This window comes from Halichoerus grypus, chromosome 13 (genome assembly GCF_964656455.1).
Source record: "Halichoerus grypus chromosome 13, mHalGry1.hap1.1, whole genome shotgun sequence".
Classification (NCBI taxonomy): Eukaryota; Metazoa; Chordata; class Mammalia; order Carnivora; family Phocidae; genus Halichoerus; species Halichoerus grypus.
In genome coordinates this window covers 65,511,220-65,534,798 of record NC_135724.1, presented here as the reverse complement: position 1 = coordinate 65,534,798, position 23,579 = coordinate 65,511,220, and the positions used below count along the sequence as shown (strand labels likewise).

The following is a 23,579-nucleotide window of genomic DNA, read 5'->3' as shown; positions in this document are numbered from 1 at the left end:
ATGCCATAACAGGGCACTTGGGCCCCCTCAGCGACTCACTGCCGCTCTACCAGCACCTGCTTGTGGAGCATTCCTTCTACGCAGGGTTCTGGAGCAGCTGTCCCGTTTAGCTTTAATGACAATAAATGCCATTTTAAAATACATCAACCTCTCCAATGTATTTGCAGAGAATATGAATTCCCCTACTTTGGAGAAAAACAATTTCTTTAAAAGTACACTTCCTTTCTAGTCCGGGCAATTAGCTAAAAGACAGAAGGACCAGAGAAGGAATTTCTTAGAGGAAAGGAAACTATGTAATGAAGGAAAAATCACAAAACAGACCCAGCAGCTTGACAAAATAATTAGCAGAATAAAGCAATATTCTGATTTCTGTAAGACATCATATAAAAAGACAGGTTCAGTAGAAATTAAATTTATTTCTGGATATACCACATTAAAATATATGCTGTATTTATTCAGAGTATCATAATCAATGCAAAAATAGAATTCTTTTCTCCCCTGTAAAGTTAAGTACAACATTGTAGGCTACATACATGATATTTTAGTCCAGTCTTCAGTATTAGCTTCTCAAGACAAACAAAAATCTAGTTATACATATCAAATCAATCTTACAAAATATATACAAAAGAATATCGTAGTGTAAAAAAATGAAGTTACCAAAATATAACTTATGTAATTTACTTTACATAAAATGTATCTAGTTAATTTTTTCAAGAGCTTCACCCATTAGTCGAATAGCGACACTCTTGCCTTCATCTGTTTGAATAAGAAGCAAAGCTTCGAATTTGCCCACTGACTTTGGTCTGAACTGCACAGGCATGTTGATGTAATGCTGGGCTCTGTAAAGAGAAAGGAAAGGTCACTGGCCTGATGCTACAACAGCAAGTGCATCACCTGCCACAATAATAATAAACACGATGCATGGCAGAGAGCACAGTCGATCTTCATGAAAGAACTTAGTATTGTTATATTCAGCTTAAATTTGGTTCTCATTTCTTTGATGCTATTATTTAATAAGAAACTGGCACAGAGGAGAGGAAAATCTAAAATTGGATTCAAATAATATTGCACAGGGGCGCCTGGGTGGCTCAGTTGTTAGGCGTCTGCTTTCAGCTGGGCTCATGTTCCTGGGGTTCTGGGATCGAGCCCCGCATCGGGCTCCCTGCTCAGCGGGAAGCCTGCTTCTCCCTCTCCCACTCCCCCTGCTTGTGTCCCCTGTCTCGCTGTGTCTCTCTCTGTCAAATAAATAATAAAATCTTAAAATAAAACAAAACAAAACCAAATAGTATTGCATATATATTCCTGGCTATCCAACAAAAATAGGAGAAGGGAAATGAGAGGTCTGTTCTATTGTGTATGGAACTTTGTGTTCTGTCCGCAGAGGTGGGTGAGAGAATACCTGACATATCCTGCCCATCTTCCTCCAGCAGGCATACTCAACTGGGAAGGATATTAAACCAACCTGTCCCATGCCCATCAGTAATAGGGCAGGACTGTACAGGTTCTGCTCCAGTATTGTTAAGAACTTTTATAAAAAATTTTCTTGAAAATTTATTTTCAGATTATGTTTGACCCTTGAACAACACAGGCTTGAACTGAGCAGGTCCACTTACCTGCGGACTTTTTTTTTTCTTCAAAAAAGTGTAGTACTATAAATAGAATTTTTCTCTTATGATTTTCTTGATCACATTTTCTTTTCTCTGCCTTACTTTATTGTATGAATATAGTACATAATACACATACAAAAATATCTTAATTGTTTGTTATTGGGAAGGCTTCTGGTCAACAGTAGACCATTACAAGTTAAGTTCTGGGGGAGTCAAAAGTAATACACAGATATCCTACTGCATGGAAGTCGATGCCCCTAACCCTCGCATTGTTCAAGGGTCAACTGTATACAGAGGCAGGTAATGAGTGCCCTGTGCTTGAACTATTATGTTGGGGGTGCCTGGGTGGCTCAGTTGGTTGAGCATCTGCCGCTTGGTTTTGGCTCAGGTCATGATCTCCGGGTCATGAGATCGAGCCCCACGTCAGGCTCTATACTCAGCAGGGAATCTGCTTGAGATTCTGATCCTCTCCATCTCTCTTTGCCCCTTTCCCTGCTTACACGTGCTCTCTCTCTCTGAAAACTAAGTCTTTAAAAAAAAGAAGTATTATGTTGGGAGGTTTCTGTTCATAACACTAGGTCCCAAGAGCTTCACAAATATACCTTTATTCCCGTGGTGAATGAGACCACATATACTTTATCATAGCCTATGTGATGTCACTGACTTTTAGTTTTAATTGTCTTAAGTGAAAATTTATAGCTTTTAGACTTTCCTCAGGGGAAGGTACTTCATCCCTGAGTCTCATCTATGAACTACATGTTTTAAAGTTTAACAATCAGAACTGATAGATGCTTTTGTTTCCAATATATTTCCTGATAAAACTCAGTACAGTGTTAGCTTTTGGGTGTACAACAGCAGTGAGCTAGAAATTTAGAAAAGTTTTTAGTATTTCAAAGCCCTTTCTCTGGACATAACTAGTAAGGCAGAATTTAAAAAATGTAAAATCTTTAAAAAATAATAATAATAAAAATAAAAATAAATTAAAAATAAATAAAAATGTATGCATGCACACACACATACACTCAGTTTTTAAAAGTCTGGGTTATTTTCCCCAAATGCATTATACCCTAATTTCTTGTATCAAAGCTAATGTGCCTTTTTAAAAAATGGTACCTAGTCCTTAGCACTGACAAACTACTATTTTATCTTTCATGTTAGCATTTCAGTATCCAGAATAATGTACAATTTGCCAACTTAAGAGACTTTATAACTTACAAATTACTAAAAGTAATAAAGTACCCTGAAATAAATCTGACAGATCCATCATTAACAAATTTTAATATGGAACATAGAACTGTTCCATATTCAACTGAGAACGTGTTTTTAAAATGTATTATGATAAACATATATCATTTGCTTTAGATTTACAGGTACTCTGAATAAACTAGAATGTAATTTAGAAAGAACTGTGACTATCATTCTCAATGGGGAAAAGATGAGAGCCTTTCCCTTAAGATCAGGAACACGACAAGGATGCCCACTCTCGCCACTATTGTTCGACATAGTACTAGAAGTCCTAGCAACAGCAATCAGACAACAAAAAGGAATAAACGGTATTCAAATTGGCAAAGAAGAAGTCAAACTCTCTCTCTTCGCAGATGACATGATACTTTATGTGGAAAATCCAAAGACTCCACCCCCAAATTACTAGAACTTATATAGCAATTCAGTAATGTGGCAGGATACAAAATCAATGCACAGAAATCAGTTGCTTTCTTATACACTAACAATACAACTGTAGAAATAGAAATTAGAGAAACGATTCTATTTACAATAGCACCAGAAACCATAAGATACCTCAGAATAAACCTAACCAAAGAGGTAAAGGATCTGTACTCTAGGAACCACAGAACACTCATGAAAGAAATTGAAGAAGACACAAAAAGATGGAAAAACATTCCATGCTCATGGATCAGAAGGATAAACATTGTTAAAAGTGTCTACGCTGCCCAGAGCAATCTATACCTTCAACGCCATCCCGATCAAAATTCCAATGACATTTTTCAAAGTGCTGGAACTAACGATCCTAAAATTTGTATGGAATCAGAAAAGACCCCAAATCGCCAAGGAAATGTTAAAAAAGAAAAACAAAGCTGGGGGCATCACGTTGCCTGATTTCAAGCTATATTACAAAGCAGTGATCACCAAGTCAGCATGATACTGGCACAAAAACAGACATATAGACCAATGGAACAGAATAGAGAGCCCAGATATGGACCCTCAACTCTATGGTCAAATAATCTTTGACAAAGCAGGAAAAAATATGCAATGGAAAAAAGACAGTCTCTTCAATAAATGGTGCTGGGAAAATTGGGCAGCTATATACAGAAGAATGAAACTCGACCATTCTCTAACACCATACACAAAGATAAACTCAAATGGATGAAAGACCTCAATGTGAGACAGGAATCCATCAAAATCCTAGAGGAGAACATAGGCAATAACCTCTTCAACATCAGCCATAGCAACTTCTTTCAAGCTACATCTCCAAAGGCAAGTGAAACAAAAGCAAAAATGAACTTTTGGGACTTAAGATAAAAAGCTTCTGCACAGCAAAGGAAACAGTCAACAAAACAAAGAGGCAACCAACAGAATGGGAGAAGGTATTTGCAAATAACACTACAGACAAAGGGCTGATATCCAAGATCTATAAAAAACTTCTCAAACTCAACACCCAAAAAACAGATAATCAAGTCAAAAAATGGGCAGAAGACATGAACAGACACTTCTCTGAAGAAGACATACAAATGGCTAACAGACACATGAAAAATCTTCATCATCATTAGCCATCAGGGAAATTCAAATCAAAACCACATTGAGATACAAAAATTGACAAGGCAAAAAACAACAAATGTTGGAGAGGTTGTGGAGAAAGGGGAACCCTCTTACACTGTTGGTGGGAATGCAAGTTGGTACAGCCACTTTGGAAAAAAGTGTGGAGGTTCCTCAAAAAAATGAAAAGAGAGCTACCCTATGACCCAGCAATTGCACTACTGGGTATCTACCCCAAAGACACAGATGTAGTGAAACGAAGGGCCATATGCACCCCAATGTTCATAGCAGCAATGTCCGTAATAGCCAAACTGTGGAAAGAGCCGAGATGCCCTTCAACAGATGAATGGATAAAGAAGATGTGGTCCATATATACAATGGAATATTACTCAGCTGTCAGAAAGGATGAATACCCAACTTTTACATCAATATGGATGGGACTGGAGGAGATTATGCCAAGTGAAATAAGTCAAGCAGAGAAAGTCAATTATCATATGGTTTCACTTATTTGTGGAACAAAAGGAAAAGCATGGAGGACATTAGGAGAAGGAAGGGAAAAATAAAGGGAGGGAAATTGGAAGGAGAGATGAACCATGAGAGACTATGGACTCTGAGAAACAAACTGAGGGTTTTAGAGGGGAGGGGGGTGGGGGGATGGGTTAGCCCGGTGATGGGTATTAAGGAGGGCACATACTGTATGGAGCATTGGGTATTATATGAAAACAATGAATTGTGGATCACTACATCAAAAACTAATGATGTACTGTGTGGTGACTAACATAATAAAATAAAATTTAAAAAAATATAACTGTGCAATTTAACACAGCTCTAGAATACTAAAACATGGATATATTTAACATAGTACATGTACTATTATTAAAAACTGCTTTAACCTCTCTTTCTCTCTCCTCTACACACACACACGCTTAAAAGGCAAAAGGTAAGAGTAAAGTATGCTGAACCCAGAGCAGAGGTCTAGTTCAAAATCCCTTACTAGCTGAGGAGTAACGTTAGAGCAAAGACACAGCCGAGAGTGAGGCAGTGTTTGTGGAAGATTGCTCTAGACCACCTCCTAACTACATGCTCCCATCTACAGGACCTACGAAGTCTATAAACCAGATTTCCTTCCTTTTTTTTTTTAATTGTAAAGGAATACTCTGTGTAGGAAAAAAGTAGCCCGTTAGCACAGCTGAGGTACCATCATTATCAAAGAAATTGAAAAGAAGTGACAAACTCCTTGGTTCCTGCGTGTTGTTAAGAAGTAATGACGGCTCAGTGACAGCGCTGTCCCTGGCTGTGACTTTGGCTGAGAAGCATCCTTCCCTCCGGAATGACACAGGGTCTGGCAGCTCAGCAGCAGGAGGCTAGGAGGCGGGGTGCATGCAGACATGGGCATGGGACACCGGAGATGCGCTACTATAACGTCTCAGCAGATTAGACTTGAATAAAACAATAGGCTAACAGAAGAATGCTTTTCAGGGCTAAGTGGGAACATAAACAAATTCTTTTTACAGAGATAGGACAGAAATGATCACCTAGAGCCCCCAAAACAAACTTTACAAAAAAGTGGATAATCAGGGTTTCCTTTTTCCTAATACCTTCTTTATAATCTATTGCTTTAAGGGGGCTATATCCCCAACACACACCCATGCTCCCCACCTCTGAACCAGGCAAAACCCCTGTGGCCCCTGGGGGAAGCTCTCCTATTTAAGTGGCAGTCAGTTTATATCCCAAAGGCCTTGGGCCACTTTCACATTTCAGTGCAAGAACTACCCAGAGCAGCCCCATCAGGCCTCACAACTGCCCTATTTAAGTAAGGCACAGATTACCTCATGTACCCTACAGATGACTAAAGTCACATTATTACTCTGGAAGGCTGGAGTTCATGGTGTCATAGAGCAGAGAGTGATCTAATGAACAAAAACATCACTAATGAAAAGCTGGGAACTGCTTCTCAGATTCTCAGAACAGATTTTGTTCAGCTGCCAAAGCAAGCTAACCGTTGCTTTCAACCAGCATTTGTAGTTCATGAGTCCCTGTCCAAAGTCAAAGTGGGATAAACACAAAAGCACTCAACACTTACAAGAAGAACAGGCAGCACTATCTCAGTTTTGTGGTAAAAATTTTCAAGTGAGATACTGTGGCAAAGTTTTGCTTCTTCTCCAAAGCTGAAAGAAGTCATTCTTATGGAGTACAAAGAAACCAGCTTTTCTGCCTAACTTTCTGTAAACTTTCAGCCTATGGAGGAGTCTTGAGAGAAGTTTTCTATGAGCCGGGGTTTACTTCACTTGGTCTTCTTACTCATGTATTTAGCAGTGCCCACCTACTGTAACACAGAGTCTAACATCACCAGTCCTAAATCAGTAGGGCAAAGCCTCATTAATTGGAGGCCCGCAGGCTGCTGGGAGTCAGGGACTCAGAGTACAGAAGCTAGAAAACATGTGGTTAGTTGCTTTTTAAAACTTAGGCCTTTCTCTTCCATGTGGCTGTTGAAGGGATTAAAGGAAAAGCACGGACACAAAAATGTGGTGTTCCATTCTAATCCATGGGGTCGGTGGTCCTGATGGACCCTGCCGGTAAGGCCGGCTGAAAGGAAGGTGTTGTCAGTTCTGCCGATGACGCTACCGCCTGCCGAGTGCCGTGTGCCTCCCAGGGCAGGTGCACACACCTGCACATCGCTTACGTCCTTCTCCTAACGAGCCCATGCTGCCAGGAGCATTGTCATCTCTCTTTCACAGATCAGGAAACCAAGGCTTAGAGAGATGAGGCCTATGATAACTTTCTAGCTACATTCATTGTTTAATTTGCAGTTTATGCTCTTAGGTCAGGCCCTGGGAGGCAAAGGAAGTGCTGGGCCCTCAAGTACATGAAGATCAGGTTTTACAGGGTGGAGGCTGGGAGGGGAGGTGGAAGAGATGAAGACAGAAAAGAGAAAGAGGTGAGGGAACGGGCCTCCCCCCACAGCATCTTTTCAGTATCTAGAGATACGGGTAAGCTTCCAGAGTATGGCTCTGCTAGTCTTAGTGCCTCAGAGGCAGTCCTAGAATGTTTACAGGGTGGTCCAAGTTTTCATGGAACAGAACATGTTTTTGGAATCACCTAATACTAAAATAAAAGAGTTTATAGTTAATTAAATGGCTTAATTAAAAATTCAAAGATGGAGATAAAATTATTCTTCAGTGTTAAGTCTGATAGAACCCTACTATTAAAATTCTAAATAACAGTGACAACCCAGTTTGAGATTTCAATCTAAATATATATCATATAAAAAAAAATAAATGTAGATCATACGGAAAACAAAAAGTAGCAAGGATGACAAGAAAACAAGGCCCTGGTTTAAGAAGAATAGGGTATTTCGGGATGCCTGGGTGGCTCAGTCGGTTAAGCATCTGCCTTTGGTTCAGGTCATGATCCCAAAGCCCCATATCAGGCTCCCTGCTCAGCGGGGAGCCTGCTTCTCCCTCTCCCTCTACCCCTCCCCCCAGCTTGTGCTCTCTCTCTCTCTCTCAAATAAATCTTAAAAAAAAAAAAAAGTACAGGTATTTGAAGAATGACAACTAGAAAAATATCATATTAAAGTTTCCCAATTAATCTGGGAAGGTTTTTGTCCTAATTACTGAAAATTTAACTCCCTGATCCTTAGCATAGTGAAAATAACATTTAAAGAAGAAATTATTCTAGGGGTGCCTGGGTGGCTCAGTCACTGGGCGTCTGCCAGGGTCCTGGGATTGAGCCCCGCATCAGACTCCCTGCTCAGCGGGAAGCCTGCTTCTAGAACCCTCTCCCACCCCCCTTGCTTGTGTTCTCTGTCAAATAAATAAATAAATAAAATGTTTAAAAAAAAAAAAAAGAAGAAATTATTCTAAATCACAAGGTAATTAATGTTCTATGTATTTATGTGATGGGCAAAATACCTGGTAACAGGAATCACATGCTAAATCCAAAACCTCTCACAAAATTTGGGTTGCCAGATAGTAAAGCACACTTGTGGGCAGTCACGAAATGCTTTCCTGGCAGGTTCTTCAGCTCTTTTTTAATTGACAAGGAATGCTCTGTGGTGCTGATGATGGAGATGAGGGGCTATAATGGAGGTGGGGAGAGTTCACAAGTCCCAACTCCCAGGAGAAATCCTGAAGTCCTGAAAACAGTCCTGCACTAGGATGAGAACATTTTGATTTACGATAAACTCACCTCAAAGAATATTTTGAATGTTTGACGTAGAAAGGCTCTCTGGGACTTAAAAACTTGAGCTGGAATTTAATATGAAACACTTTATTAAGTTATGCAAGTTAGGTATTTGAGCATACTTTAAAACATACCATGCATTTCTTTAATTAAAGGTATTTAGTAAATTTAAGTATAGCCACAAAATTAGGTGAGACAATAAATGCTCATGGAAACACATTTAAAATAATTCTAGTATGAATTTACTCTAGTTCTGACTAGAGTAAATGTTATCCAGAAATATATTGGTGTGATGGTACAGAAGAATAAGAAAACTCAGAAAAAAATTAAAAATGAAAATATGAAAACAAATGCCAAATATTTTCAATTTTCAGATAAAGGGTCATGAACTTCCCATGAGCTTCTTTTCAAATACAGTATAAGGCATTTAAAAAATTAACTCAATATTATAGCTTAAAGTATAATTTATAAAACAAGCTTCTAAATTATCAGGAAAATATTTATCAAATAGTTGAATACATCCGCTTTCCCAAAACCCCCAGTACTATTTCCAACTTACAGAGTGCATAATGAAAGAATTATTTCGCAAGTTGACTTTCAATGTCCTTGATTCCCCAACCCTAGTAGGCAGAAACCGATACACATCTTCTGGGGCATAAACTCCACGGTGTGTCAAATCAAGCTGTCTGCTTTGGAAACAGGTTTAAAAGTCAACTATTTAAAATCCAGAGTAATTTAAACAATTTATATATATTCAACAAGGAAGTGTTTTGTTTTGATTTGTATTTTCTCTCACAACTCAGCTGGAAACTAGTTCTGTAATGGCAACTTCATTAATCTGTATCAAGACAGAACGCCCGGCATAGTACTCTGATAACATGCAGGGTCAGCTGCTACATGGGACAGGACACAGGTGACAGCACCACCTCTGCCCCTTTCTCCCTGGGGACTGGCTCTCCACTTGCCTCACACCCCACGTGCATGCAGGTGCTCCTGTCACCTTAGTTCACTTCACCGGATGATCTTCATTTTTCCGGACAGACTACCCTGACAGTGGGACACAAGCTCTGGCTTCTCGGCAGCATTTGATGGCAGTGGCTGAAATGCCAGGCTCAGTCTGTGCAGGCTCATGCCCACTCCCTCACCACCAATGCTGCTGTCCCCTGTGGCTTGGCCCCGGACATCCCTAACTGCTCTAGCCGCAGTCTCCCTAGGCAATCCCAGCTCGATGCTCCAGCAACCCCACCCCTGTGTGACTCCCAGATATTCATTCTCAGCTCACACTGAACTTCTGGGCAACAGCCTATCACTACACAGTGACCTGGCACCACAAATACAGACTAAACCTGGGATCCTTCTTCTCAGACCTGACCCTCCACTTGTATTTCTGTCTGGGAGCCAACTTTGACTCCCCTTCTCTCTCAAGCCCCCTTACTCAACCCATTCACTAGGTCCTTCAAATTTCCTTCCTATATACCTCTCAGATCTATCCATTTCTCATCATCTTCCTTGACACTGCTTTAGTCCTAGACTACTTAAAAACAGCTTCTGATGGGGCGCCTGGGTGGCTCAGTCGTTAAGCATCTGCCTTCGGTCGTGTTCCCAGGGTCCTGGGATGGAGCCCTGCATCGGGCTCCCTGCTCGGCGGGAAGCCTGCTTCTCCCTCTCCCACTCCCCCTGCTTGTGTTCCCTCTCTTGCTGTGTCTCTCTCTGTCAAATAAATAAGGAAAATCTTTAAAAAAAAAAAAAAAAGCTTCTGACTTATTTTACCATATCTACTCTTGCCTCCTAATCAGACCGTACCACAGCCAGAGGATTTTTCTATAAATACTCAAATCTGATCACGTCACTCATGGCTTCCAATAGCTTCCCAGATAAACCCCAAATTAACATGTGACATGCGAGGCCCTGCACAGTCTGCCTCTCCCCACCAGCCCTCTGGCCTCACCTCACACTACTCTCCCTCCCTCTGGGCTCTAGGCCTCTATGCTACCTTTGGTTCCTCAAGGGCCAACAATCCCCACTACCTGGTCTTACAAGGCCAGGAACTTTTCCTATGCTCATCACCTCCATCATTTCCACTCATTCTCCTCAACTTAAAGGTCCCATTTCAGGGAGGCTCTTGCCGGGTAGCACACATCAAGCTCCCTCTGTCGTGTTTCCCATGTTTCCTGTTTATTTCCTTCCAGTCCTTTCTACGGGTTGTAACAAAGCCATTTGTGATGTGGCTCTTTCTCTGGGAGATAAAGCCCCTGGAGGCAAGGACTAGGGCAGTTTTGCCGCCGCTACCTGGCACATGATGTGTGCTCCGTAAAGAGGAGATGAACAAATGAGTAAGTAGCATCAAAAGAGTGTGGTTAGAACACACAATCTTTAAAGGAGCCTCATTTCTTACAAAATGCATTACTTACTGCCATTAGAAAATAAATGACAACATGTATATTAAATTTAGCAGGTATTTAACATATAATTTTCTTACAAGTGTCTTCCTCCAGAACAAAGTTAGATCTAAATATTAGTTAATTAAGGATTGTAAGAAACATGTTTATTAAGTAAAATACTTAAATACTATAATTAGAGCTGTGTGAGCTGCTGGTATAAAAAACACATTTTAAAAAGTTTTAAGGGGTGGGCGCCTGGGTGGCTCAGTCGTTAAGCGTCTGCCTTCGGCTCAGGTCATGATCCCGGGGTCCTGGGATCGAGCCCCGCATCGGGCTCCCTGCTCGGCGGGAAGCCTGCTTCTCCCTCTCCCACTCCCCCTGCTTGTGTTCCCTCTCTCGCTGTGTCTTTCTCTGTCAAATAAATAAATAAAATCTTAAAAAAAAATCATAGCTGGGGCGCCTGGGTGGCTCAGTCGTTAAGCATCTGCCTTCGGCTCAGGTCATGATCCCAGGGTCCTGGGATCAAGCCCTGCATCGGGCTCCCTGCTCCACGGGAGGCCTGCTTCTCCCTCTCCCACTCCCCCTGCTTGTGTTCCCTCTCTCACTGTCTCTCCCTCTGTCAAATAAATAAATAAAATCTTTAAAAAAAAAAAAAAAAGTTTTAAGGGGTGCCTGGCTGGCTCAGTCGGAGGAGCATGCGTGACTCTTGATCTTGGGGTCATGAGTTCGAGCCCCACACTGGGTGTAGAGATTACTAAAAAATATAATAAACTATTAAAAAAATAAAAATTAAAGTTTTTAAGAATCTACTTTCATACAGTGTTTTTGGGAACATAAAATGGTATGGTCACTTTGGTTAAACTATTTGGCAGTTTGTTTTAAAGTTAAACACATGCTTACCATATGACCCAGCAATTCTACTCTTCAGGTATTTTTATCCAAAAGAAATTTAAAAATATGTCCACAAAAGTACACATACAATAGTGTTCATAGCACCCTCACTTATAATGGCTCCAAATGAGAAGCCACCCAAATGTCATCAGGAAAATGAACCAATTGTGGTATGTTCACATAAAGCAATACTCAACAATGAAAAGGGACAAACTACATATATACTCTGTAACACAAATGAATCCCAAAAACATGTGTGGTGAAAGAAGCCAGACTCAAGGAGTGTGTATGTGTATGAAATTCAACAAAACTAACCTCTGGCAATAGATCAGAACAGAACAAATCTGGGGTGAAGGCGGGGCTGACTGCAAAGGGATATGTAAGAGCTTTCTGGGTGAGAGAAATATTCTCTATTTTGATTGGAGGGGAAGCAATGCATGTAGGTCACTGAGCATTTTACTGAATATAATTATATCTCAATAAAGTACTGGAAAAAACGTCATAAGAATGACAAAACCAACATACCCTGGTATGGGAGCAGAAGCCTCTGATACAGCTTGTCTTCGGGGCTTAACTAAATTATCTAGTTTAATGAGGGAGTTTGTGGAAATGCGTGAACTTTCAGACTCATTTTCTGCTTTGACACTCTGTATAAAAAACAAAAAAAATCACAGGGTAGGGGAAGGAAAAATAAATACTCTTGGAAAATATGTTGAATTCTATTATTTCCTTCATAGTTTTTAAAAGAAAACTTTAATTTTTAAATTCCCGCAATCCTTCCATATTTTACTGTTCAGCTTCTTTTACACACACACACACACACACACACACAATCTTACCTAATCAAGTCAAACATAGATTTCATAGAGCCAAACCCAGACCTCAAACATGCCAATCAATAAAACCAAACGAGAAATTAAGATTACAGGGCCAGACAATAGAATTAATGAAATTAGAATAATACCAGGAAAACAGTCTGCATTTTCAGGACAGTTTTCCATGTCAGTTTCACTTACTGTTTTTAATATACACACACAATAATTTACTTAAGTTCAGCGTAATACTCACTTGTCCAGAGAGTTGAAATCTCAGGGTATGTTTCATGTGGGGCTCTTTAAGGGGGTGACACTCAACATCCCAAAACTGAGCATAATCCCCTCTATCCCTGGGCAAAAAAGTGATGGAGACCTACAAAACAACACATCCAGGGGAGAAATTTAGACACTAAGCCTCATACACCATATAGTTGGTATATGGTTTAGCACTGGCTAGGCTAGTTTTGCCACTAACTGAAAAGGAATTTGAACAATTCTTTTGGTAGAAAATTATACCAGATTCAAGATAACACTTTTCTTTAGGGCTCTGTGTAACATATTCCTCAAAATGCAAATGCTATTTACATTACCAAAAAATTCTAGAGCTGTCAAGTACAAGACCTAAATGAGGAAGGTCAACCCCAGAAACACAATCCAGTCTTTCATTGCAATGCTTATAGAACCCTCTGCTGGCCACGCAGTAAAGGCCTGAGGCCTGAAACCAGTTATACCGACCACACTCCTCAAAGTTATACATGTGAACTGTATGTGTACAACCTGTAAAAAGCTCAGTAATGAGAAAGTTGTCGTATTTAAAAATAGTATTTTATAAAGTTTACCAGTGTTAAGTGTTTCCTTTATCAAAGAATTCAGTGTTAAAAATACTATTAGCTACATTAACCACTAATCAGTATCTATGAGTCTGGACTTAACATTAAAACTGTTAAATGACCTAATTTCTGTCAATACAGAACATAAGAAACAATGCAGCCAGCCAGTCTTAGGGTGTGGAGGCAAAGGCAGGATACTGATGGAGGAGAGGTGGTCATCAAGATTAGGGAATTACACTGTTAAAGAGGGTGGGGACACTGCGAAGATCAAGGAAAAAAGAATGAAAAAAAAACAACCATGTCCTAAATGGTGAAACTCTACGAATTATCTGGAACCACTGGGCATTATAGTACCATGTACTCTACAAATCCCACCAAACACTGTCTTCCAATACCAAAAATAAAGAAAGAGGAGGGGACAACCTACTAGTACTGTATGTGATACACAGTAGACACATAATAGGAACTTTAACATTCATTAGCTCATTTAATCCCATTCAAACTGACCAATGTTTCAGAATATTACTATGTACATCTCTTATTGGAAGAAACAAGTAACTAACAAACTAATGTTTTCTTCCTTCTGGATCACTATTAGATACATCAATAGTGGTGCTTTTGGGGGAGTATTTCCCTAATGGTCCCAGAAGGATGTGCCTTGCTTTCTTCTCCCCTAACATAAATTAAGTACTCAGATCTGGAATTCAATTGACAAATGTGACCTGACAGTGTGGTAAGCAATGAGTTCAGTCCAAGACATGCAGTGATGAACACAAAAGATCAAAGATCTCACAGAGGTTTCATTTCTATGTTAGGTACTGTGTGAAAGGAGAAATTCCCAGGAGACAATCTAGTCCTGCATCCTTGTTTTTCTATTTTCAAAGTTTCACTGAGATAGAACTCATATACCATACAATTCACCCACTCCAAGTGTAGTCAGGGGTTTTTAGTATATTTCCAGAACTGTGCAACCACGACCACAATCTGATTTTAAAGTATTTTCAACAATCCAAAAAAACCCCAGCCCCATAACCATCAGCAGTCACTCCCCACTCCCCACCTTCACTCCCAGCCCCAACAACCACATACCTACTTTCTGTCTCTACAGATCTACCTATTTTATACATTTCACACAAACTGAGTCATATAATATATGGCCTTTTGTGTCTGGATTGTTTCACTTAGCATGTTTTCAAGATTCATGTGGTAGCATGTTATCAGTACTTCATTCCTTTTTATTGCCAAGTAATATTTCATTGTATGGGTATACATTTTGTTTATCCATCTATCAGGTGAAGGCCATTTGGGTTATTTCTATTCTTTTTGGCTATCTTGAATAAGGCTGCGATGAACACTTGTGTATATGTTTTTATTTGAACACTGGAGATTTTATTTATTTAGTTGAGAGACAGAGAAACAGCGCACGAGTAGGGGGGAGGGGCAGAGGGAGATGGAGAAGCAGACTCCCCAATGAGCAGAAAGCCCAATGCGGGGCTAGATCCCAGGATGCTGGGATGAACACCTGAGCGGAAGGCACTTAACCGACTGAGCCACCCAGGAGCCCCTCTTTATTTCTATTCAGATCTTTACCCATTTTTTAAACTGGTTATTTGGGGCGCCTGGGTGGCTCAGATGGTTAAGCGTCTGCCTTTGGCTCAGGTCATGATCCCAGGGTCCTGGGATCGAGTCCTGCATCGGGCTCCCTGCTCAGCGGGGAGCCTGCTTCTCCCTCTGCCTCTCTGTCTCTTATGAATAAATAAAATCTTTTAAAAAAATAAAAATAAAAAAAATAAACTGGTTGTCTTTATATTATCTAGTTGTATGAGTTCTTTACACATTCTGGGTACAAATCCTTCATTAAATGTATGATTTCTAAACATTTTTTTCCCATAATCTGGAATGCCTTTTCACACGGTATCCTTTGATGCACTCAAGTTTTACATTTTGATAATTCATCTATTTTTTCTTTTGTCACTTGTGCTTTACTGGTGTCATATCTAAGAAACCAAGGCTTAACCCAAGGTCATGAATACTTATGTTATCTTCCAGGAATTTTATAGTTTTAGGTCTATGGTCTACTTCAAGTTACCTTTTGCATATGGTGTGAGGTAAGGATCCAACTTAATACTTTTGCATGTGGATATCAGTTGTCCTGGCACCATTTGTTGAAAATATTCTTTCCCTATTGAATTGTCTCAGTACCCTTATTGAAAAAATCAACTGACGATAAATATGAGGGTTTATTTGGGGACCCCAAGTCTATTCCACATATTCTATATGTCTATCCTTATGTCAATACTATAGTTTTGATTACTATGGTTTTGAAAATGAAAAGTATGAATCCTCCAACTTTGTTCTTTTTCAAGATTGCTTTGGTTATGCTGGTTGTCTTGCACATCTATATGAATTTTAGGATCAGTGTGTCAATTTCTTTAAAAAACAAACAAAAAACCAAACACCAGCTGGGATTTTTGATTGAGATTATATTGAATCTGTAGATCAATTTAGGGAGTACTGCTATTTCAGTAATGTTAGATCTTCTGATCCATGAACATGGGATGTCTTTACTGCTGGCTTTTTTTTGCAACCCTTCCCCCACCGCCTTTGCCCCAGATGTTGAACTTTTGTTAAGCAATGTGTCTATTCCCTATTATGCTGCTTTGCCACTACTGTGGGCTGGGAAATGAAAAAAACTATGCTGTAGAATAGTATGTCTTTCCAAAAAAGTCAGAAACCCCCTGGAAGCCTGTTATACAGACCTAGTAAAGTGCACTGGGTTTGTGACTATCACTGCTCAAATATTCTTGTATAGTCAGTAATGAGTTCACAACTATAGTCTAGAACTGATTACAACAAGTCTGAATCTCTGAATAAATGGACCAACGTCATGTAAGTGCTATAGTTTAAATGAGTTTCAGCTGTTAGCATGAAAAAGCATATTACTGAGGCCAAGTGAATGACTAGTGTCACTAAGGGATATTTGAAAAAGCTATGTCAGGTCTACAAGTAAGTTAGAACTTAAGAGGGTCATGGTACTAAAAAGATCCATCACCATTTGCCCATGAAGATATACTGCTGACTATGACATGAACACAGTTGTTTTTGAGCAGTGGCAGATTTTTCTATTACGGCTGGTGGACAAAACTACTGTCTAGATTAGAGCTACTCAAAGTGTGTTGTAAGTACTGGCAGTCTGTGGCCACATGAAGTGCTTATATCAGAATGTAAATCAATCCTACCACTAAGCATGGCATTTTGTTTAGCTGTTTAGAAAGCAAGACCTCTGCTGCAGGAAGCAGTCCACTGACGTGCCTGAGGCGGGTCTTCTCCTGGGGCAAGCCGGTTGTTAGCAGAGCAGCACTGGTCTAGCTGAAGCAACTACTCTGGGTGGAAACAAATGAGGGTCTCCCGGTCAATCAACACCATGTTCTTACTATGAAAAAAATGTCAAAACTCACCTTCCGAATTCCACGGCTTTCTAGTATACCAGAAATAGGAGAACATCTGAATGCTGCATAGGTAGCTCTAAAAACATCTCCACTGTCATCAACTCCCTACAATTATTTAAGCAATCAAATGAAAAAAATACAAAAGTCAGAGTGACACCATGACCTTTATGGTTACCAAGGACACACAAACCCATTTTGCAGGGGCCAGGAGAGCTCAATGCCTGCCTAGGAGTGGGAGTGCTACTTAACTCTACTCACAGAGGCCTCACACTGACGCTCCTCCTTCCATCAACAGCCACTCCTCCCTGGCTACAGTCATCTTTAGGATGGTGCTCATAATGTTGAAACTCAAGGACCCTGAAGACCCTTGCTGAATGTGCATTTTAACATCATATGCAATACCAGTTATTTTTTTTTCAGTAGGTACAGCACTATCTTTTGCACACATTTTGTTAGTATTAGGGCTCAAAACTGCTACTGTCACACAAAATACATGGCAGAAAGGCCACAGCATTCTAAACAACATACATGACAACATGCTCAATTCACGGAGAGCCTACTGGTGGAGACTATTTGCAGTACAGAGTAGGCTAGCACTCATTGACAAAGAACATTCAATTCTGTCTCCTACACTAGCTCCTACCAGCTGAAAACACATAATAGTACTCAGAACGTGGGAAAGAAAAATGCACATGCGTGTGTACGCACACACAATGCTCCATAATAAAATTTTTATATATTTTTCAAAATAAAGTTATTTCAGATAAAAATCAGGTAGGAGGTAGCATTAAATGAGCAAGCACATATTTGCACATACATTCTCTAATCTGACTCTTAAAACCACCTTGTGAAAAAGATGGGGCATGTATTAGCCCCATCTAGAGAAAATCAAGTAAGTGAATTAGTGGGACAAAAAACCCCCAATAATCTCAACCTATGCTCATAATTCAGTATAAAAACACCCTGAATAAAGTTTAAACATTAAAATGAATATATTTAAGGCAACTACTACTGACCTTGACATAAGGTGGAGCTAAGGATGACAGATGCCACTTCACTTCTGTGTTACCATGATTCTCAAGTTCTAGAAAATTTTCTACAAGGAACACACATGTCACAACTCAAACAATTCTTGGAGAAGTAAACAAGCAGATTACTGTGATAATGTGTAATAATGACTAATTATCTCATCATAGGGGAAAAATACACTCATCCGATCCTTAGAGGAGCCCAATGGGAATTTACAGTATTTTTTAACAAAATCAAATTTGACAGATATTTTGTTTTGGATTTAATCAAAGGATAATGAAGGGCTTAAGCAAGAGAGCTATAAGATGATTTACATGTTAATTTAAAGAGTTACTGGCTGCTGTGGAGAGGAGAGACCACAGGGGGGTCAGAGTGGATGAGGAGCCCCGGTAAAATGCCATGGCAGCAGTTGCATTGAGAGAACACATGCGGGGTGGTCTGCATCAGGCTTGAGTCATGGCAGTGGGAGGAAAAGCAGCGGACAGACAGGGGATCCATTCTGGAGACGGACTGCAAAGGACTTGCTAGTGGACTGTGTGGGAAGAGGGAGGAAGCAAAGAACAAATAACTTCCAGGGATTTGGCTTAATGAGCAGGCAGTGGGGCCACTTACTGACATGGGTAGGGCTGGAGGAGAGGCAGGTTTCATGGGTAAAACAAGAGCTCTGTTTGTGAGATGCCAGCACACAGAAGCTGAGTGGGGTGCAGGGAGAGCCTAGAGAAAGAAAGGGACAGAGGCAGGCCCAGGAAGAAAAAGAGTCATCAGCGAAACCTGAGAAGGAGCATGTGAAGCAGGGAAAACCAGGAGAGGCACAAGAAAAAAAGTAGTCCAAGGAGGAAGGAGCGGTCGCCAGTGTTGAGGGGTCAAATTAACAATGACCCATAGAAGAGACAATCCCTTTTCGGTGACCTCAATAAGCAGGGTCAGGGCAAGGTGGCAGCACCACTTCGTTTACAGCCCGAGGAAATGAAAGCAGGGAGCATAATCCTTCCAGGAGGGAGGGGTGTCACGGAAGCGGGGAGAGCAGCAAGGAGAGGTGGGGCCAAGAAAGGCATTCCTTAAACATGTGATGGCAGAGTGTACTGTGTGCCAACGGAAAGGCATCAACAAAGGGAGAAACTGAGGACACAGGAGAGAGAAGGGGCAGAGGAAGGCCCTGAGGAGGCAAGAATAGATGGGCCTAGATTCCAGGCAGAAAGGTTTGTCTGGGATGGAAACAGAAGCCTCACATTTAGTCTAACGGCTTTTGTATTTGCAATGATGTGTGAGGCAAAATCGAGAGCTGGAAGAGTGAGAGTAGGAGCAGGGGAGGGGCACTGAGAAGAGAGACGTTGTCAGATGACTACAGGAAACGGGGAAGGACACACAGCAAGGAGGGCTGCTAAGAGAAGCGTGGTGCTGAGCGGCATCTGAGAGCAGAGACCCCGAATGCGTGGCTTTCTCTAGCGGCTGCGCCGCTACAGGAGAGACACGGAGCTGGTAGATGGCTGGCTCTCACAAGGGTCCGGATCTTGCCAGTCAGGAATGCAGAGGGAGGGGCACACAGCAGTTGAGAGCGTTCCTAAGGCAGTAACTGCAGTGACAGAGCACAGAATTCAGGCAGAAGCGGCCAAGGCTGGGGTGGGGGAGAGTGAGGAGGCAGCAGGGCCAGTGGCCTGGACGTCTGAATGAGGCCAGAGAGCCGCTGGGACTCCTAGAGGACGCGAGCGGGGCAGATGGAGCCAGGGGATGGGCGATGACCGGGGAGGGACAGGCTTCACAGGCAGTGGAAACTGAGTGTGAGTGGAAGTGAGAGAGGTAAGGAGTGAGGGCCAGGTGACAGAAGGCCCACACCCTTTCCAACAGGTCCCACGTGCAATCCCAGTCACTTAGATGAGCCATCACAGGGAGGGAGGGAGAGAGGGAGGGAAAGCAAAAGCACTGTTCTCAGGACCCTGGAGGAACATTAGCAAGACTGAGTGCCTACTAGGTGACAAACACTATGCCAAGTGCTTTAAATATATTATTTCATTTATTCCTCAAAGCCCTCTGTGAGAGGAGTCAATTATGATGGCCATTTTACAAATGGGGAAACTGAGCATATTTATTTAACCTCTTAGTGCCTCAAAGTCTCATTAGTGAGGGAAAGAACCAGGTTTTACCCACTTTCTCCTCTTCTTCAGCTGCTAACTTATTAGCAGCTCTGGTAAAAGACCTAGTGAGAGCTGAAGAGGGATGGTTCTGACCAGGTAGAATCTGAGACTCCCAGAATATAAACAGTTCTTAAACACCCACATTTTATCATTTTTAAGCTCCCCCAAATCTGGCCTGTCATGGAAATGACTGCCAATGACAACCTGAGTCTCTCCTGAAATAGGGGACAATTTTATCCCTGTCACTACAATAAAGGTCACTAAGAACACAGAGTGTTAGACTCAACAGATCAGTGGCCATGTGAATTCTATAACCTTGTGATATCATACCTGAAGTTTCACCAGGTTCTGTTGCAGGAAAAGTAATAGTCTTGTTTCTTATCTCAACTTTTGTGGAAGGTGGTTTTGTCATTGGTTTCACCAGGTAACTAACTGAAGGCTCAGTTCCTGGAGAAAGGATTCCAAATGTGCTGGAGGCCAAATGAGTGAGGAGTTCTTGCTGAGTTAAGTCTTCACGAATTTGAACTTTCACAATTTTCTGAAATGAGCCAAATAAAGGAAGTAAGACACAAATGGATCTATCATTTTAAAGAAACAATTCTTATTTTTAAAACATAGTGGAGAAAAGTAATGCCAAACAAATGAAACATAGATGGATGAGAAAATTTATTCAGATCTCAAAGTAAATCTTTGACTCTTCCTCTCTCTCCCCCAACTCCCTTCTTTTTCAAAGCAGATTCTGCAAGTTAATAATGGTTTCTAGGCTCCACTCTCCATTCTTGCCCCACCCAGGAGAATCGTTCAGATCACTAATGGAAAAACTCTGTGCTAAGTTCTCTATCTGAATAAGTCTAGTTGGGCTGAAAGAACAGGCCCCTTCATTTCATTTCTGAAAAGTAAGTGCTAATAAGGATCACAACACTTAAGCTGCAAAACAAGAAAAACATTGCTAAAAAAAACAAAGTACCTTCTGTCCATCATCACAGTGTATATAGATTAAACCACTCCATGGGAACATTGAATGTTTTGTGGATAAGGAGGAATTAGGACTCACAAGAATTTGTAGCTTACTCCTGAAAAAAAGAATTTAGTAATGAAAACCAAGAGTATCCTATACTTTAATAGCAATAACCACTAGAGTTATATATGTTCTGTCAATGACCAGCTCTCCTTGTTGCTCAGAAAGAGCAGAGAAGGGGCGCTGCCTGTGTGGCTCAGTTGGTTAAGCGTCTGCCTTCGGCTCAGGTCATGACCCCAGGGTCCTGGGATGGAGCCCCACATCGGGCTCCCTGCTCAGCGAGGAGTCTGCTTCTCCCTCTCCCTGCTGCTCTGCCTACTTGTGCTCTCTCTCTGTCAAATAATAAATAAAATCTTTAAGAAAAAAAAAAAGAAAAAAGAAAGAGCAGAGAAGAGGTGAGATCCCATATATGTCTGCAACAGCCCCGACTCAGTGGCTAACAAAAAGTTGAGTGGCATAAACCCATGAACCTAAGGGGAAAACTCATGTGAAAACAGCCCATACCATAGAAATACCATTTAAAAAGCAATTCAAAATAAAAATTTCTGGAGCACAAGACCAATATACAAAAGCTCTGATCCACTTGATAATAAAGAATGATACAGTTATAGTACAAAGAGAATGAAACAGCAGGAAAAGAAACTGGAAGAAAAAGGGGGAGGGGGTGGAAAGGAAATAAAAAAAGACTGTTTTTTACCCAATTGCTAAAACTTTCTGAGCTCATTATTCTCTTCAAGAGCTATGAAATGTCAAAGATGACTTTTTTTTTTAATTTTTTTATTGTTATGTTAATCCCCATACATTACATCATTAGTTTTAGATATAGTGTTCCATGATTCATTGTTTGTGCATAACACCCAGTGCTCCATGCAGAACGTGCCCTCCTCAATACCCATCACCAGGCTAACCCATCCTCCCAACCCCCTCCCCTCTAGAACCCTCAGTTTGTTTTTCAGAGTCCATCGTCTCTCATGGTTCTTCTCCCCCTCCGATTTCCCCCCCTTCATTCTTCCCCTCCTGCTACATTCTTCTTCTTCTGCAATGTCAAAGATGACTTTTAAATGTGGACAATGTAATCAGATTTGTGACTCAGAAGAAACAACCAGTTACAAAAGACACTTTGGCACCCATGTCAAAAATCGCAGAGCAAGGGTGCCTGGGTGGCTCAGACAGATGAGCCTTCAGCTCATCCTGGGATTGAGGGCCGAGTTGGGCTCCCTGCTCAGTGGGGAGTCTGCTTCTCCCTCTGCCCTTCCCCCAACTGTTCATGCACTCTCTCTCTCAAACAAATAAATAAAATAAAATCTTTAAACAAATGGCAGAGCAAGATTATTTTCCATTCCTAACAGCTAAATATGTGGGATGATTTTAAAAATTATTTGTGAACAATCTGTTCTATCATTTCCCTATCTTTTCAACCTTAATTAGTAAATGTTTAATTGATTGCTTTGGTCCTAGGAATGTTTCTCTGGAGCATGCCTAACCATACCTTAGGTCAGTATTAGTCAACTAAACTCTTTTAAAATGCAAACTTCATCACTTTGCAAAAGTAAATAAACTTCATGTTGCTCTTCTGCAAAGTTGCCATTCCCAAATAGGAAGCAACTTTGAGATGTGAATGTTTTGCGCCCACCCAGATGAAGTCCCTGAAAAGCTGCAGAATTACAGCTTTACCTCCTATCAATAGTTAAGCTGCACCTAGAGGACTACTTATCAGCATTTGGTCCCCAAGATTTCCTTCTTAGAATATTATTTGTAAAAAATGGCAAGCTAGGTTACGGTTCAGACATATTAAAAGTCAGGACGCTTTGTCTATAAAATGTCCTTTAGACAAAACCAGCAGAATAAGTTGAGCCAGACCCAAGGTAATGAAGTACAGAACCATCTGGGCTTTAGGGACCACCACCCCTCATCATCTGCCCAGCTGTATCCCTTGCTTTGTAATTTGGTACGCGGAGTAATACGTCTGCGCAATCTGATGTCTTCCACTTCAGGAACTCTTTCCCATCTAACTCATGTCTCTTAACCCTTTTAGGCTATATACACCCTAAGTGGCTGTGGACATGGGCTCTACTCTGCTACAGAGAATGAATCTTGAACTTCATTGTGGTCCCACAAAACCACATGGAGCTCTGTATAGGGAGCATATGGTAAAATTCTACTGAATAAATTAAAATGGCATAATATCCGATCCTTCAAAAAAGTCACCATGCTAACATCTGAATAACATCTGGAGGAAAGGGAAGCCATACTTACTCTGGCGGGATAAATCCATGTTGTGGTGTTACCGTAAGGCAATGTGCTGGCCAGTACAACTCAAATTTCAGTAACCTAACGGAATTATTTAAAATCTGGAAACATGCAGTTTTTGCCAGATCACCTATTATATCAGATAAATAAAATATAACTTACATTTAGCATTAGTGAAAAAACCTAAATGTTAATAAATAGTAAAAAATGGAATTCTAAA

General features: G+C 40.8%; 1 protein-coding gene across 6 annotated transcripts in view; it reads right to left on the bottom strand.

The window, feature by feature from the left end:
* Positions 1-396: 396 nt before the first annotated feature.
* Positions 397-23,579, bottom strand: part of CEP192 (centrosomal protein 192) — a 142,940-nt gene continuing 119,757 nt past the window's right edge. For 2 of the 6 annotated variants that reach the window (XM_036082440.2, XM_078060650.1), the window contains 10 exons: positions 23,366-23,489; positions 21,059-21,164; positions 20,422-20,629; positions 17,947-18,026; positions 16,940-17,035; positions 12,905-13,024; positions 12,362-12,483; positions 9,124-9,253; positions 8,571-8,629; positions 397-839 (listed from right to left, as the gene is read on the bottom strand). In XM_036082440.2, the coding sequence (XP_035938333.2) occupies positions 698-839; positions 8,571-8,629; positions 9,124-9,253; positions 12,362-12,483; positions 12,905-13,024; positions 16,940-17,035; positions 17,947-18,026; positions 20,422-20,629; positions 21,059-21,164; positions 23,366-23,489 (1,187 nt within the window). In that variant the 3' untranslated portion in view covers positions 397-697. Of the gene's footprint in view, positions 840-8,570; positions 8,630-9,123; positions 9,254-12,361; positions 12,484-12,904; positions 13,025-16,939; positions 17,036-17,946; positions 18,027-20,421; positions 20,630-21,058; positions 21,165-23,365; positions 23,490-23,579 lie in introns of those variants that run through there. The other 4 variants (XM_036082420.2, XR_013443412.1, XR_013443413.1 and 1 more) reach the window with 4 other exon arrangements.